Source organism: Haliotis rufescens, unplaced genomic scaffold (genome assembly GCF_023055435.1).
Source record: "Haliotis rufescens isolate VD_foot unplaced genomic scaffold, xgHalRufe1.0.p SCAF_2, whole genome shotgun sequence".
In the NCBI taxonomy this organism is placed as follows: Eukaryota; Metazoa; Mollusca; class Gastropoda; order Lepetellida; family Haliotidae; genus Haliotis; species Haliotis rufescens.
This window is the reverse complement of record NW_025963890.1, coordinates 32,547,430-32,564,070: the sequence shown is the minus strand read 5'-3', so window position 1 is coordinate 32,564,070 and position 16,641 is coordinate 32,547,430. Positions and strand designations below refer to the sequence as shown.

The following is a 16,641-nucleotide window of genomic DNA, read 5'->3' as shown; positions in this document are numbered from 1 at the left end:
ACCCATCACTGACACACCCTCTCCTTTATAACACTAGGATTCTTGTATACCCATCACTGACACACCCTTTCCTTCACTACACTAGGATTCTTGTATACCCATCACTGACACACCCTTTCCTTCACTACACTAGGAGTCTTGTATACCCATCACTGACACAACCTCTCTTTCACTACACTAGGAGTCTTGTATACCCATCACTGACACACCCTCTCCTTCACTACACTGGGAGTCTTGTATACCCATCACTGACACACCCTTTCCTTCACTACACTAGGAGTCTTGTATACCCATCACTGACACAACCTCTCTTTCACTACACTAGGAGTCTTGTATACCTATCACTGACACACCCTCTCCTTCACTACACTAGGAGTCTTGTATACTTATCACTGACACAACCTCTCCTTCACTACACTAGGAGTCATGCATACCCCACACTGACACACCCTCTCCTTCACTACACTAGCAGTCATGTATACTTTTCACTGACACAACCTCTCCTTTATAACACTAGGAGTCTTGTATACCTATCCCTGACACATCCTCTCCTTCACTACACTAGGAGTCTTGTATACCCATCACTGACACAACCTCTCTTTCAGTACACTAGGAGTCTTGTATACTTATCACTGACACAACCTCTCCTTCACTACACTAGGAGTCTTGTATACTTATCACTGACACACCCTCTCCTTTATAACACTAGGAGTCTTGTATACCCATCACTGACACACCCTTTCCTTCACTACACTAGGAGTCTTGTATACCCATCACTGACACAACCTCTCTTTCACTACACTAGGAGTCTTGTATACCCATCACTGACACACCCTCTCCTTCACTACACTGGGAGTCTTGTATACCCATCACTGACACACCCTTTCCTTCACTACACTAGGAGTCTTGTATACCCATCACTGACACAACCTCTCTTTCACTACACTAGGAGTCTTGTATACCTATTACTGACACACCCTCTCCTTCACTACACTAGGATTCTTGTATACCCATCACTGACACACCCTTTCCTTCACTACACTAGGAGTCTTGTATACCCATCACTGACACAACCTCTCTTTCACTACACTAGGAGTCTTGTATACCCATCACTGACACACCCTCTCCTTCACTACACTAGGATTCTTGTACACCCATCACTGACACACCCTTTCCTTCACTACACTAGGAGTCTTGTATACCCATCACTGACACAACCTCTCTTTCAGTACACTAGGAGTCTTGTATACTTATCACTGACACAACCTCTCCTTCACTACACTAGGAGTCTTGTATACTTATCACTGACACACCCTCTCCTTTATAACACTAGGAGTCTTGTATACCCATCACTGACAAAACCTCTCCTTCACTACACTAGGAGTCATGTATACCCATCACTAACACACCCTCTCCTTCACTACACTAGGAGTCTTGTATACCTATCACTGACACACCCTCTCCTTCACTACACTAGGAGTCTTGTATACTTATCACTGACACACCCTCTCCTTTATAACACTAGGAGTCTTGTATAGCCATCACTGACACACCCTCTCCTTCACTACACTAGCAGTCATGTATACTTTTCACTGACACAACCTCTCCTTCACTACACTAGAAGTCTTGTATACCTATCACTGACACACCCTCTCCTTCACTACACTAGGAGTCTTGTATACTTATCACTGACACAACCTCTCCTTCACTACACTAGGAGTCATGCATACCCCACACTGACACACCCTCTCCTTCACTACACTAGCAGTCATGTATCCTTTTCACTGACACAACCTCTCCTTCACTACACTAGGAGTCTTGTATACCTATCCCTGACACATCCTCTCCTTCACTAAACTAGGAGTCTTGTATACTTATCACTGACACACCCTCTCCTTCACTACACTAGGAGTCTTGTATACTTATCACTGACACACCCTCTCCTTCACTCAATAGGAGTCTTGTATACCTATCACTGACACACCCTCTCCTTCACTACACCAGGATTGTTGTATACCCATCACTGACACACCCTCTCCTTCACTACACTAGGAGTCTTGTATACCTATCACTGACACACCCTCTCCTTCACTACACTAGGAGTCTTGTATACCCATCACTGACACACCCTCTCCTTCACTACACTAGGAGTCTTGTATACCTATCACTGACACACCCTCTCCTTTATAACACTAGGAGTCTTGTATACCCATCACTGACACATCCTCTCCTTCACTACACTAGGAGTCATGTATACCCATCACTAACACAACCTCTCCTTCAGTACAAGAGTCTTGTATACCCATCACTGACACACCCTCTCCTTCACTACACTAGGAGTCTTGTATACCCATCACTGACACATCCTCTCCTTCACTACACTAGGAGTCTTGTATACCCATCACTAACACAACCTCTCCTTCAGTACAAGAGTCTTGTATACCCATCACTGACACACCCTCTCCTTTACTACACTAGGAGTCATGCATACCACACACTGACACAACCTCTCTTTCACTACACAAGGGGTCTGGTATACCCATCACTGACACACCCTCTCCTTCACTACACTAGGAGTCTTGTATACCCATCTCTGACACACCCTCTCCTTCACTACACAAGGGGTCTGGTATACCCATCACTGACACAACCTCTCCTTCACTGCACTAGGAGTCTGGTATACCCATCATTGACACACCCTCTCCTTCACTACACAAGGGGCGTGGTATACTTATCACTGACACACCCTCTCCTTCACTGCACAAGGGGTCTGGTATACCCATCACTGACACAACCTCTCCTTCACTGCATTAGGAGTCTTGTATACCCATCACTGACACACCCTCTCCTTCACTACACAAGGGGTCTTGTATACCCATCACTGACACACCCTCTCCTCACTACACAAGGGGTCTGGTATACCCCTCACTGACACACCCTCTCCTGCACTGCACAAGGGGTCTGGTATACCCATCACTGACACACCCTCTCCTGCACTGCACTAGGAGTCTTGTATACCCATCACTGACACACCCTCTCCTTCACTACACTAGGAGTCTGGTATACCCATCACTGACACAACCTCTCCTTCACTGCACTAGGATTCTTGTATACCCATCACTGACACACCCTCTCCTTCACTACACTAGGAGTCTGGTATACCCATCACTGACACACCCTCTCCTTCACTGCACTAGGAGTCTTGTATACCTATCACTGTCACACCCTCTCCCTCACTACACTAGGATTCCTGTATACCCATCTCTGACACACCCTCTCCTTCACTGCACAATGGGGTCTGGTATACCCATCACTGACACAACCTCTCCTTCACTGCACTAGGAGTCTTGTATACCCATCACTGACACACCCTCTCCTTCACTACACTAGGAGTCATGCATACCACACACTGACACAACCTCTCCTTCACTACACAAGGGGTCTGGTATACCCATCACTGACACACCCTCTCCTTCACTACACTAGCAGTCTTGTATACCCATCTCTGACACACCCTCTCCTTCACTACACAAGGGGTCTGGTATACCCATCACTGACACAACCTCTCCTTCACTGCACTAGGAGTCTGGTATACCCATCATTGACACAGCCTCTCCTTCACTACACAAGGGGCGTGGTATACTTATCACTGACACACCCTCTCCTTCACTACACTAGGAGTCTGGTATACTTATCACTGACACAACCTCTCCTTCACTACACAAGGAGTCTGGTAAACCCATCACTGACACACCCTCTCCTTCACTGCACTAGGAATCTTGTATACCCATCACTGACACACCCTCTCCTTCACTACACTAGGAGTCTTGTATACCCATCACTGACACACCCTCTCCTTCACTACACAAGGAGTCTGGTATACCCATCACTGACACACCCTCTCCTTCACTGCACTAGGAATCTTGTATACCCATCACTGACACACCCTCTCCTTCACTACACTAGGAGTCTTGTATACCCATCACTGACACAACCTCTCCTTCACTGCACTAGGAATCTTGTATACCCATCACTAACACACCCTCTCCTTCACTACACTAGGATTCTTGTATACCCATCACAGACACAACCTCTCCTTCACTACACAAGGAGTCTTGTATACCCATCACTGACACACTCTCTCCTTCACTACACAAGGAGTCTGGTATACCCATCTCTGACACAACCTCTCCTTCACTGCACTAGGAATCTTGTATACCCATCACTGACACACCCTCTCCTTCACTACACTAGGAGTCTTGTATACCCATCACTGACACAACCTCTCCTTCACTGCACTAGGAGTCTTGTATACCCATCACTAACACACCCTCTCCTTTACTACACTAGGATTCTTGTATACCCATCACAGACACAACCTCTCCTTCACTACACAAGGAGTCTTGTATACCCATCACTGACACAACCTCTCCTTCACTACACTAGGATTCTTGTATACCCATCACAGACACAACCTCTCCTTCACTACACTAGGAGTCTTGTATACCCATCACTGACACACCCTCACCTTCACTGCACAAGGGGTCTGGTATACCCATCACTGACACAACCTCTCCTTCACTGCATTAGGAGTCTTGTATACCCATCACTGACACACCCTCTCCTTCACTACACAAGGGGTCTTGTATACCCATCACTGACACACCCTCTCCTTCACTACACAAGGGGTCTGGTATACCCATCACTGACACACCCTCTCCTGCACTGCACAAGGGGTCTGGTATACCCATCACTGACACACCCTCTCCTGCACTGCACTAGGAGTCTTGTATACCCATCACTGACACACCCTCTCCTTCACTACACTAGGAGTCTGGTATACCCATCACTGACACACCCTCTCCTTCACAGCACAAGGGGTCTGGTATACCCATTACTGACACACTTTCAATCACTACACTATGAGTTTGACTTTCCACATGTAACTTACTTCGTAAGCATGGTGTTTGTGACTGCAATGCTGACAACTTTTCTCACCATCACCAGAGAGTCCCAGAAACAGCAGCGGTTGTTGTACGAGTCATACACAAACCTGCAACATGACAAGTAGTCACTACAAAAAACATGTCTATGAATTGATATATGAGTCACATTTTCAAGAGGAATAGAACATATTTATCCGAACAACTTGTCCTGATATATATCTATTGATGAGTGACTGAGTTACTATTGCAATTACACATCAACTGATAATTGATAATCAGGTAATAATTGGCATTAATTACCTGAATATTCACATTAGACTACTTTATGGTTTTAACCTGTCACAGCAAGAATTTACCATATCCATGTTGCATTTATTAAACTAATAATCATTCAACACTTAATCGGTTTTAAGATTTGTAACTGCAAACATTGTATAATGTGTCACCCATATCTCGCTGACTTGCAGTCCAGGAGCCCCCACTTCCTTTGTCGAAGTGTGAAGAATATGAGCAGGAGAGGCAGCAGTACAATGTACACCAGCAGTAACAGCGTCAACAGAAAGTTGAGGGTCTACTCACATAGAACAAACTTCATACAGATATGGAACACTAAAATTCAGGGCCTTTTCAAACTTGCCAATTGTCATTTTCAACGCTTTATTAGAAGGGTTATTGGCCTTACTCTGTCAATATTTCATTAAATCCAGCAAACAATATATTTACATTTAGTACTAACTACTAAATGACTTTATCGCTCGTATCCAAACCATGGACTAATTACGTCTGTAACCCAATCACCCCTCGTAACTCAATCACCCCGGGCCACCACTCGGCACCGTGCCCGGGGAATAATCCTGCGCAAGCATCATCCCGCCCTTTGTTAGTCCGTCATTCGCGAACAGCCCTTCCCCAAGTACACACGTGTGTCACTGTATCTAACCGCTTTCGCTTTGTACGTTTCCTTGGTACCCAGTCGCGACCGTTTCGCCGATTACGCTTTGAATACCATCTATTCCAACACTCGCCGTATCGCATTTACACAATCGCGACCGTTTCGCCGATTATGCTTTGAATACCACCTATTTCAGCACTCGCCGTATCGCATTTATTCCGTTCTACTCCCGAACTTCACCCTCGGGACAATTTTACGCTTGTGGAATACCAACTCACCACCTCGACCTTTCGTGATGCCTCCCAAGAGAAGAGCAGCCGTCAACCACAAGCTTGTGAGGGGAGCCAAGCAGGCCAGGACAACCAGAAGACAAACCCCGGGAGTATACATTATACAGGAGGCAACAGCTGATGGTGAGTCTGCCAATTACGGAAATATCGAAGGGGGCAACAGAATTAACGTACAATCGGCGCAGCTTGTAAATGCCGCTCAGGCTGCCAACTCGGCTACCCAGGTAAACGAGCAACTGGAAAAAAAAAAATACTCCAGTTGCTGGAACATTCAGCGCCCGGCCCGGTTAGCGCAAACCAACAGGTAAGGCTTGGTTTTAGTTCTCCCGCCATTTCGCCCAACATAGGGAGAATCCCCGATGCTTACAACGAGGCTGACGGTGACGCGGCTTGGCCAGCCAATCACATCGCAGGATACGGGGATTCCCTTTCCTTCCGTGCGGATGGAATAGACGCGCACGTCAAACAAACGGTGAGGGAAAAAATCTGGCGTGGCGAGTATGTCGACCTCGGCACAATCCTACCAAACACCGAGGGAAGTCACGAGGACGGTACGATTACCATGGCGTACGACTCCTCAGGTAAGGTAATTTTTAAACCAATAAAGCAGCAACCAAAGCGCCTGTCCCTGGCAAGCTGGACTTCAGCTTTCCACATTTTCATGTGTATATATGTTAGTAGGCACTCCGAGGTACGCACAACCCAGGGGTTGCTGTCCTACATGGAAACCATAGGAACGGCGGCACTTCGATTCGGGGGGGATGCCTGGTCAACCTACGACCAACAATTCCGACACAGAATGTCAAGGGACCCCTCACGACGCTGGGTCAACATCGACGGGGAGTTGTGGCTGAAGTACATGGTAACACAGCCGGTACTACAACCAGAATCAGGCGGACGGGGCGCAATGACACGCGTACAGGGGGACATCGCCAGTCAGGTATGCTGGGATTTCAATAAATTTGGCTGTAGCAGGGTCAACTGTAAGTACACTCACAAATGCGGTAAGTGTGGCAAACATTCCCATAGCTCTAGGAACTGCTTTCGAGAGAATGGGGTCCAACCGACCCCATACAAGCCCAATCAGCCTTTTGCCTAACAGAAAACCAGCCGTCAGGGCAGGTGAATTCAATGGCCCCTTCCCCCGTGGATCTCAATGAAATGGCACCCTGGTTACGCCAATATGCTAGGGTCAATTACAGAGATGCAAATTATGTATGGGTAGGTTTTAGCTCTGGCTTTAAGCTCGAGTTCCAGGGAAGCCGCACGGGTCGCCTGGCACGAAACTTGCGATCGGCCATGCACCAAGACACGGCAGGCTACGTGAAACAAAAACTACAAAAGGAAGTCGACCTTGGCAGGATGGCGGGCCCCTTCAAGGACACCCCCCCTAGACAACCTCCAAGTATCCCCAATAGGCCTGGTGCCCAAGAAGCAGCCAGGATATGGTCAACACCTGGGTAAGCATGCGGAGGAATTCCGTCTAATTCACCATCTATCCTATCCCAGGGGTAAATCTATAAATGACTTCATAGACACAGAGGCCTGCTCCGTTGTGTACGCCAGATTTGATGAAGCTACCCATATGGTTCAACAACTGGGAAAGGGAGCACTACTAGCAAAATTCGACATTCAGTCGGCCTTTAGAATTATACCAGTCCACCCATCTGATTTCGAGCTGCTAGGCGTCAGATTCGAAGGTGAGTTCTATTTCGATAAATGCCTACCATTTGGCTGCTCCATATCTTGCGCCATATTTGAAACATTCAGAATCCCAGAGTCCAAGATCGAGGAGGCAACAAGGGAAATCCAAGACATCCTGTCAACAGGTAACATCAAGGTCACAAAAAGGGCCCTTCAGTCCCTCATAGGCAAGCTTAACTTTATGTGCAGGGCTATACCAATGGCAAGGGCATTCAGCCGCAGGCTAACCGATCTGCTTAGCAAAGGTAAGCAACCATTTCACCACATTAGGATTACCAGCTGGGTCAAGGAAGACCTACAAATGTGGTTAACATTGCTTACGAGTTATAACGGCATTTCAGTGTTTCAGGACCAACTATGGGTGGACAGCGATTTCCTCCAGCTGTTTTCAGACGCAGCGGGTGGCGCCGGCTTTGGGGCCTACATGCAGGGCAAATGGTTTAACGGCGCATGGCCACCCCAGTGGGTGACGGATGGAACTACACGGGACTTGACGCTACCTTGACATGGTGGCATCAATCCTTCGGATACAACTCCAGCTTCCTGACACCAAGATCATCGTATCCTCAATGCTGCACAGGCGCTACTGGCACGATGCCAGGGACCCACTAAAGATCGAGGGGATGCGGAAGAATATCAACCATCAACTGGCCAACCGAGTCAAAGAGCTCGGCGGTACAATGGTGCCACATCCCCAGATCCTGGCATCGGACAAGACATGGTACGCCTGGGAGGGCGTCCACCTCAGTGACAAAGGACTGTGTGTGTTTACGGACAATTTATTGCATGCCCTGGCGCTTGTTTTGCGCCAGTAAGGATATTATCTCCACAGGTTAGTGTTTCCTTTCAGTACATAGGCAAGCCGGGCAACAATGCTATCTCCGCATATCGCGTGGCCGTGGGTGTGGGGTAGCACTCTGGTGCTTTGTGGCGGGGTTCTTGTGGGCTACACTGCTAGTAACAAATTAACTTGCTTCCAAATTAATACTCGTGCTTGAGGCTACCTGCTTTTCAGCGGGAACCTTTCCGGGGTTACCTGCTTCTCAGTGGGAACCTTGTCTTTCCCGACTTTTCAGCCGGCGAATCGTAAAATAACATACGTTGGGGCAAACAATTGCCACGTATATGGGCCCGGCGGCGGAAGTCGTCTTGTCAAGCGGTAGCTGACAGTTGGGTCCGCGGCTTGGGAGCCGCACAATGGTTTTGCTAATGGGGCCGGGCAGTGGGATCTGCTTTGGCCGGCTACCTGGGGCCGGGCAGCGGTAGTCTGACTTAGGCCAGCAGCGTGGAGCTGCTTTTGGCAGCGTGGGAGTTGCCAAGCAATGGTAGCGGTTAAATATGCTACCGTGGGGGCCGGACAGCGGTAGCAGTCCCAGGCCAGCAGCGCTAGCTGCAATCGCCGTTGGCCACGCGCGTGGCCATGGCAACGGTAGCATTTTGGTATACACAATTAGCAGCTAAGTAGCCCACTAGTACCTGCACACCCTCGGCCATTTAACCCAATCTCATCTTCTGTTTTTATTATAGGCACGGGCATCCACGGCCCGGTGGCCCGTGCCTCTCCTTGGCATATCGCGGGATAATGGTATTTTTATTATACATTTTCTACCAAGATTTATTTTTCATCCAACACAAAAACAAATTAAGGCAGTCATAAATTCTTCAGGGTCTTTGACACACAAATCTATCACTGTGATAAATCTCACTTAAACATCTTGGCTACATATTGTGTGCTTGATTGACAAGTATCTGTCATTTTGTACAAATTCAAGACTTTTCAAGTATTTTGATGAGTTTCAAGGTTTTTCAAGGTTCACTCAAAATATCAAGGCTATTCACGAGTCACCTTAATATTCAAGGCTTTTTCAAGCCGTAATGAACCCAGTAGAAACAATTGCACTGCAATGCCATAATACAATTCCTTGTCCTTGCAGCAGACGGACTCCAAACAACATGTAACTAGGATAAAGGCATATGGTATGATATGAACTCAACAACTCATTAATTAGTAATGATCTAAGTATTATCAAAAATATACCAAAACACACATAGCTGTTTCCTATCTTATAACTCCTTATCTTGACCTTTATAGGATTACTAAAAGGTCAGTGCCTAAAGAAAAGGAACCCTTCATTATATCTTCAAGTATCTGTTAGAACACAGTTCTTATAAGTGGTAAGCTGTCCATCTCTATACTTCCGTGAGAGATTACCAATCCCTGCAGCTGAACAGAACCTGCTGTATTGGACTGGTAACATGCCACAGCTGTAAAAAGCATGTCCAATCTTCTCATTCACCAGGAATTTGTTGTCTGGGAGGTAGGGTGATGACACCAGACAATACTGGTGTGACTTGCGGCAGTGTACTTTCATCTTCATGACATGGCCTTGATAACTGATTTGGGCCACAGTCAATCTGTTGGAGCATTTTCGTCCATGCTTTTCTGCTACATCCAGGCACATTTTCATGGATGATTCAGATATAACCAAAAGATCTGTCATCAGTGTCACCTGGTCCAGCTGTCAGGTGTGTCACTGGTGGATCTTCCGGGGCAGTCAGGCCATGATGTTGGAGATAATACGATAATACCTGGTCCAGAACATCAGCATTATTAGCAGGCATACTGGTCTCTGCTTTCAGGTGAGCTTTCACCTGTTTCAGCTTTTGAAGAATACCTTCCTTGACTTCATGATCACCTGGTACTTCAATTGTGAAACGAGCAGGTCGCTTACTTGGATCCATCACGTGAGGAAATCAGTATGGCGTGGTAGAAAACAAGAGATGTCCAATTTATTCAGATAGTTGGAGTCAATGAGCAGTGGTCAGACCCTGAAGTGATCGCACGCTAAAACAAAGCCAGGTTCATTTGGGGGTTTGGGGGGTATGGGTTGGAGAGGTACATTGAGGAGAGGAGATTGGTATATTTTTTATTAAGGTCTCAGAGCTCCAGATGAGCTGCGTATCTGCGTGAAATACGCATCAGAAATGCAGAAATACACAGTAAAATATAATCTAAGCGTATCAAATACGCAACGAACATTACAGATACGTTCCAAAAATCAAACTTGTGCGTATCATCAAAATATTGTGAAGTAACCCTGCGTATTCGATTAGCAAATCAGCAACTTATTTTGAAATTATAACGGGCATTCCGTCAACCTTGCCAAACTCCACGATGACAGTTACATCATGATCATTTGCCATCACACTTTCTTGTAGAAGTATCATGGTATTTTTTAGTCCTATAAAGCTCTCGAACCCACAAGACACCAGTTTGTAGGGACTAGATAAATAGTGTTTTTAAATATTTAACTTAAATACCCACATGTGTAAAAACTAGTGGGTAACAGAAATTTGAATACGCAGATAGAATTACTGATACCCAATGATTTTAAAATGCATGGGTAAAATACCCACAACACCAAAAGCTTATCTGGAGCTCTGGGTCTTGTGCAATTTAGGTTATTATAAAGATGTTAGTACAACAAAGGTTAACCATCAAATAGAATGAAAATTAACTAGTTGAAGTGTTGGTAATGATCACATAGATTCCAAACAAATATCACCCCCTCATGGGAGAATCAAATGTTCTTGTTGGTGTCGGTGTCAAAACAGAGTAAACTCCCGCACAGGGGGAGTGGGGGTGGGGGTCAGTTTCACTGTCTGGGGAGAAAGTGAAATATAAAACCTTGAATGGCAATCTTTCCTCCACTAGCAGACATGTTGCTATGGATACACACCTCCTCTGGTCACCTGACTGTTACAGTGGCAAATTCAAATCTGGATTACAATAAGGGGGAAATATTTTCCAAATTGTACGTTTTGTAGACTATCTGTATCCATATTTTTTCATAGTAAGTCTTCATAACATCCTTCTTTGTACTATGGCTGAATATCATCATTAACTGGTAAGTCGATTTTGTGATATTTCATCGAATGTATTTGACTACTGCTTTGCTATGCATCAAAAGACAGTCTTAACCATACATTGTGGCCACACCCCCTTTGTGCATAGGCTTGAAACCCGGCCTTTAAGTTACTGTGTATTGATATTTTATGGACGTTTTATTTGCACTATTATATGCTTTACCTAATCTTATACATGTATGTTAACCGGAAATGATGATCAGAATTAACTGCCCCTGATGTTTCAATATATTTGTCTGTTGACATTCATGCATCATCAATGTCAGACATGTCAGACTGTTTGATGGAGAAAAAGCAAAATACAAATTCTGGGATGTAAAATTTCTTGGACATATGAGATTGCAGAAACTTTATGATATGATTGTAGCACCCGAGGAAGATTAGGGAACAACCACTAAAAATGCTGATGCTTTTTGCCGAGTTGGTTCAGCGTTTAGATGACAGAAGTTTGAGTCTTATAATGAGGGACGCAAAAGACTATGGGAGACCGGCGTTGGAGATTTTACAGGAGCACTACATTGGACGGGGTAAGCCACGAATAATATCATTATACATAGAGCTTACATTGTTCAAGATGGGCGACCATGAATGTGTTACAGACTACGTAATTAGAGGAGAAACTGCATCGACTTCGTTGAAAGTGGCAGGAGAGGCAATCAGTGACAGTTTATTGATAGCCATGGTTCTTAAAGGACTCTCTCCCTCTTTCAAACGTTTTCAACTGTGATCAGGAAGAAGGAAAAGCAAGTGACGTTCAAAACGGCTCTTAGAAGCTATGAAGAAACGGAAAAGATTCAACCTACACCCAATTATGAAGACAGTGTCATGAACTTTCAATGTTTCTCATGTGGGAAGCCCAGACACAGGCCATTGGAGTGTAGAAGTAGAAATCAAGGTTATTCTGGTGGTGAAAAGAAAGGTTACTGTGGACATCAGAAACAAGACGGTTATCAAAGTATACAGAAAAAACATGCATCAAGTTACATTGGACAGAAGAGATCAGGTAGGTGGTGTGATGTTTGAAAGAACTCTACCCATGACAACAGGGTCTGTCCATATCATAACAGACAAGTCCAAGTTCTTGACATTTGATGACAAAACACAAGATCACTGCATCGAATTGGCTGATGGAAGCAGAACGAATGGTATTGTACAAGGAAGTGGGAGTGCTGACGTAAAGTGTGATGTAAGGAGCCGGCAACAATGTAGTGTGTTTGAGAATGATTTGTATGTGCCATCCTTCAACCAAGACATTTTTTCAGTGCAAGCAGCTACAAGTAAAGGCACATCAGTTCACTTCAGTCCAGAGAGTGCAAATTTCAAGACTCCAGATGGTACAACGTTTGACATCCACAAGCATGGGAAGCTGTACTTCTTGCACAATACTGCTCCATCCAAGTGTGTTGTGCATTCAGCCAACGACTGGCACAGAATCCTTGGACATTGTAACATGAAAGATGTGATGAAGCTGGAGAATATTGTGAAGGGAATGAAGATAGCTGGTAAAGATACTGAGCTATGTGACACCTGTAACAAAGGGAAGATGTCACAGTGGAGAAATAGAGATCCAGACAGAAGGGCGATAACTCCACTTGAAGTTATTCATTGTGACTTGGCGGGACCGATTGACCCAGCAGCTCGAGGTGACTTTCGATGTGTATTGTCATTTTTTGATGACTATTCTGGAATAATCACCTTGTATCTCCTGAAGCAGAAGAGTGATACTGCCACAGCAGCGGTGAGGTTCCTTGCAGATATATCACCTTTTGGTATAGTTGAAACAATAAGGTCAGACAACAGTACAGAGTTCACAAGTGAGAAGTTTAGAAGTATCCTCACAAAGAACAGCATCAGACATCAGAAGCCTTCACCATATTCACATCAAAATGGGAGTGTTGAACGTGCCTGGCGTTCACTGTTTGATATGGCGAGATGTCTGCTGAAGCCAAACTACCCAAGTCGCTGTGGTCCTTACTTACTTTCTTACTTACTTTGGAGATTTAACGTGCGCTTTCCGACTAATGCGTATTTCGCACACGGGCCCAGCCAGACCATTTAATATGTTTCCAAAAGGGGTGAAAGTGGTCTGTGCAACCCAAGAGGGGGCTTTAGGGGTTGCTTATATAGAATTTGGGAATTTCGAGATTTGGAATAGATGCCGATGGGGTTGGGGAGGAGAACTAAGGGAGCTGGGTATGGTGGATGTTTGTTTGTTTATGTGATTTTGATTTGGTAGGTTATTGTGTTTTTAGATGCGTTTAATTAGTTCCGTTTTGATTAAGAATACGCCTAAGGCCTTGAAGTTTTCTAGTTTATTTTGTGGGTTTAGTATTGCTTCTAGAGTGAGAGCCTTGTTTAGATTGAGGGTGGTTTGTAATGCGGTTTGATGTGTTAGGTAGTGTGTGCAGTGGATGAGTGCGTGTTCTGGGGTTTCTAGTTGTTTGCAGTGTGGGCAGTTACCTGTAGTGTGTTTTTTTATTTTTTTTAGGTGGTTATTTAGGTTGGTGTGTCCTGTTTGGAGTTTAGTGATTACTCTGTCGATTTTTTTCGAAGGATGGAGAATTTTGGGTTTGGTTAGTGGTTTGCTGAGCACTTTTTTGATTTGGCTACTTGAGTTTAGATATAGGTTATGCCATTTTTTTGTGATTTTTTGCTTGTTTACACTTTTAATTTCTGATTTTGAGATGGGTAAGTTTAAGCTTATTTCTGGGATTTTGAGGGATAGTTTAGCTGCTTTATCGGCGTTTTCATTACCGTATATTCCTACGTGGGCGGGTATCCACAAGAAGGTTATTTGTTTGCCTGCCTTAGTTAGGTCGTTGGAGCTTTTAAGTATTTGATTTATTAATTTAGGTCGGTTTTTGGTATTTTTGTTTTGGAGGGCTTGCAGTCCACTTAGGGAGTCGGTAAGTATTAGGATTTTTTTTGTGGTTTTTGGATTCTTGATTATGGAGGGCTGAGGCCATGCCCATTAGTTCTGCCGTGAATATTGATTGGTTGTTTGGGAGTCAGAAGGATTGTGTGGTTGTAGTTGGTTGTGTGGTATGGACTCCGAAACCTGTGTGTTTGGAGGTCGGATCTGAGGATCCGTCCGTGTAGATGTGACACCAATTTGGCCAATTTTTGTGTATGTATGCTAGTGTGGTAGTTTTCGCTATGTTTGGGTCGGTTTGTTTATTTATTTGGCTAGCTAGTGTTGTGTCTATTTTGGGTATTTTAAGTTTAGGGGTGAAGATATTTGATTGTTTGCCGTTTTGTTTAAGATTTTTAATTTGGTGTTCATTTAGGTAGTTTGTTATTCTTTGGGATATTGGGGTAAGTAAGGGGTGTTTACGAGCTAGAGCTTTGTTTTGGGGGCTGATGTTTTGGTTTATTAAGTTTTGGATGAGAGGGTTTGATTGGGACGCGGCCCAGAAATTTAAGCTTAGCTGTTCCCTGCGTAGACTTAGTGGCATTTCTCCTGTTAAGGCCTGAAGTGAAGTGTAGGAGGTGCCATGTTGGGTGCGTGTAATTAGTTTGAGAGCCTGATATTGTATTGAGTCAAGTTTTTTAGATAGAGAGTTGTTTAGGGTGTTGTATATGGCGCAGTCGTAGTCTAGTTTTGATCTAATTAGTGATATGTAGAGAGAGAGGAGGGTATCTTTGGAGGCTCCCCAGTTAGAGCCAGTTAGGCATCTTAGGGTGTTTAGGTCTTTACTGCATTTAGTTGTTAGGTTTTGGATGTGAGCATCCCAGGTGAGATGTTCATCGAAAATAAGTCCTAAGAATTTGGTTTGTTTTTGAAATTTGATTGTTTGATTGTTTAGCTGGAGGATTGGGGAGGCGGGTTTCATGTTTTTATGTTTGAATACTATTCCTGTTGTTTTTTCTGAGTTAAGGGAGAAGCCCCATTTGTCAGCCCATAGTTGTATTTTATTAAGAGATTTTTGGAGTAAATTTTGGGCCATTTTCATGCTTTTAGTGCGGATCCAGATGGCTCCATCATCCGCGAATTTGGATGTGTTTACTTTAGGGGATAGGCCCTCGAAAAGATCGTTTATCATTATATTAAAGAGGGTGGGGCTGAGGATACTGCCCTGTGGAGTGCCATTTTCTAGGTACATTGGTCCGATAGAGTTTGGTCTATACCCACGGTTATTTTACGATTGTTTAGGAAGTCCTGGATGTAGTTTATTATCTGACCTTTGAGTCCTATTTTTTAAAGTTTTTGTATTAGCCCATCGTGCCATACCATGTCGAAAGCTTTAGAGAAGTCTAAGAAGATGCCTGTGGTATATTGTTTATTTAGTTGTCCTGTCTTAATATCTTGTTCTAGTCGGGCGAGGTTATCTAGGGTTGGGCGGCCAGGAGTGAAACCGCTTTGATCTGGGTTTATGATGTTATTTTGGGTTAAGTAATGTTGTAATCTATTTTTAGCCATTGATTCCATTACTTTACATAAGTTTGAAGTTAGGGATATTGGTCTATATGAGTTAGGTTGATTAGCTGGTTTATTAGGTTTAGGGATTGGTATGACTAGGGCCTGTTTCCAGGGAGTAGGAACCTGTCCATTTAGGTAGATGAGATTGTATAGTTTGAGTAGTGCCTGGAGTAGTTTTAGGGGGAGTTTTTTAATTAGTTGGTAACAAGTTAGGTCTAATCCTGGGGCTGTGCCCTTTTTCCTGTTTTGGATTACGTAGAGGAGCTCCTCCATTGTGTAGGGTTGATTTATTTCTAGATTGTTATTGTTTGGTTCTTTTGTGGGTTTGTTCTCTGTTTTAATTTTATCTTGGAATTTTTGACTGAAGTTGGTGTTACTGCTAACGGCCGAAAAGTGGTTGGCGAGATTATTTGCTTTTTGGGCGGGGTTGGTTGAGTTGTCAATGTTAGGGGTTTTTTTTAT

The 16,641-nt window shown here is 44.5% G+C and overlaps 1 protein-coding gene across 4 annotated transcripts in view; it reads right to left on the bottom strand.

The window, feature by feature from the left end:
• LOC124125516 overlaps window positions 1-16,641 on the bottom strand; it is a 138,000-nt gene that overhangs the window by 89,973 nt on the left and 31,386 nt on the right. For all 4 annotated transcript variants that reach the window (XM_048399818.1, XM_048399820.1, XM_048399817.1 and 1 more), the window contains exons 9-10: window positions 5,393-5,517; window positions 4,952-5,053 (exon numbers count right to left, since the gene is read on the bottom strand). In XM_048399818.1, coding sequence (XP_048255775.1) covers window positions 4,952-5,053; window positions 5,393-5,517 — 227 coding nt within the window. The remainder of the gene's footprint in view (window positions 1-4,951; window positions 5,054-5,392; window positions 5,518-16,641) is intronic.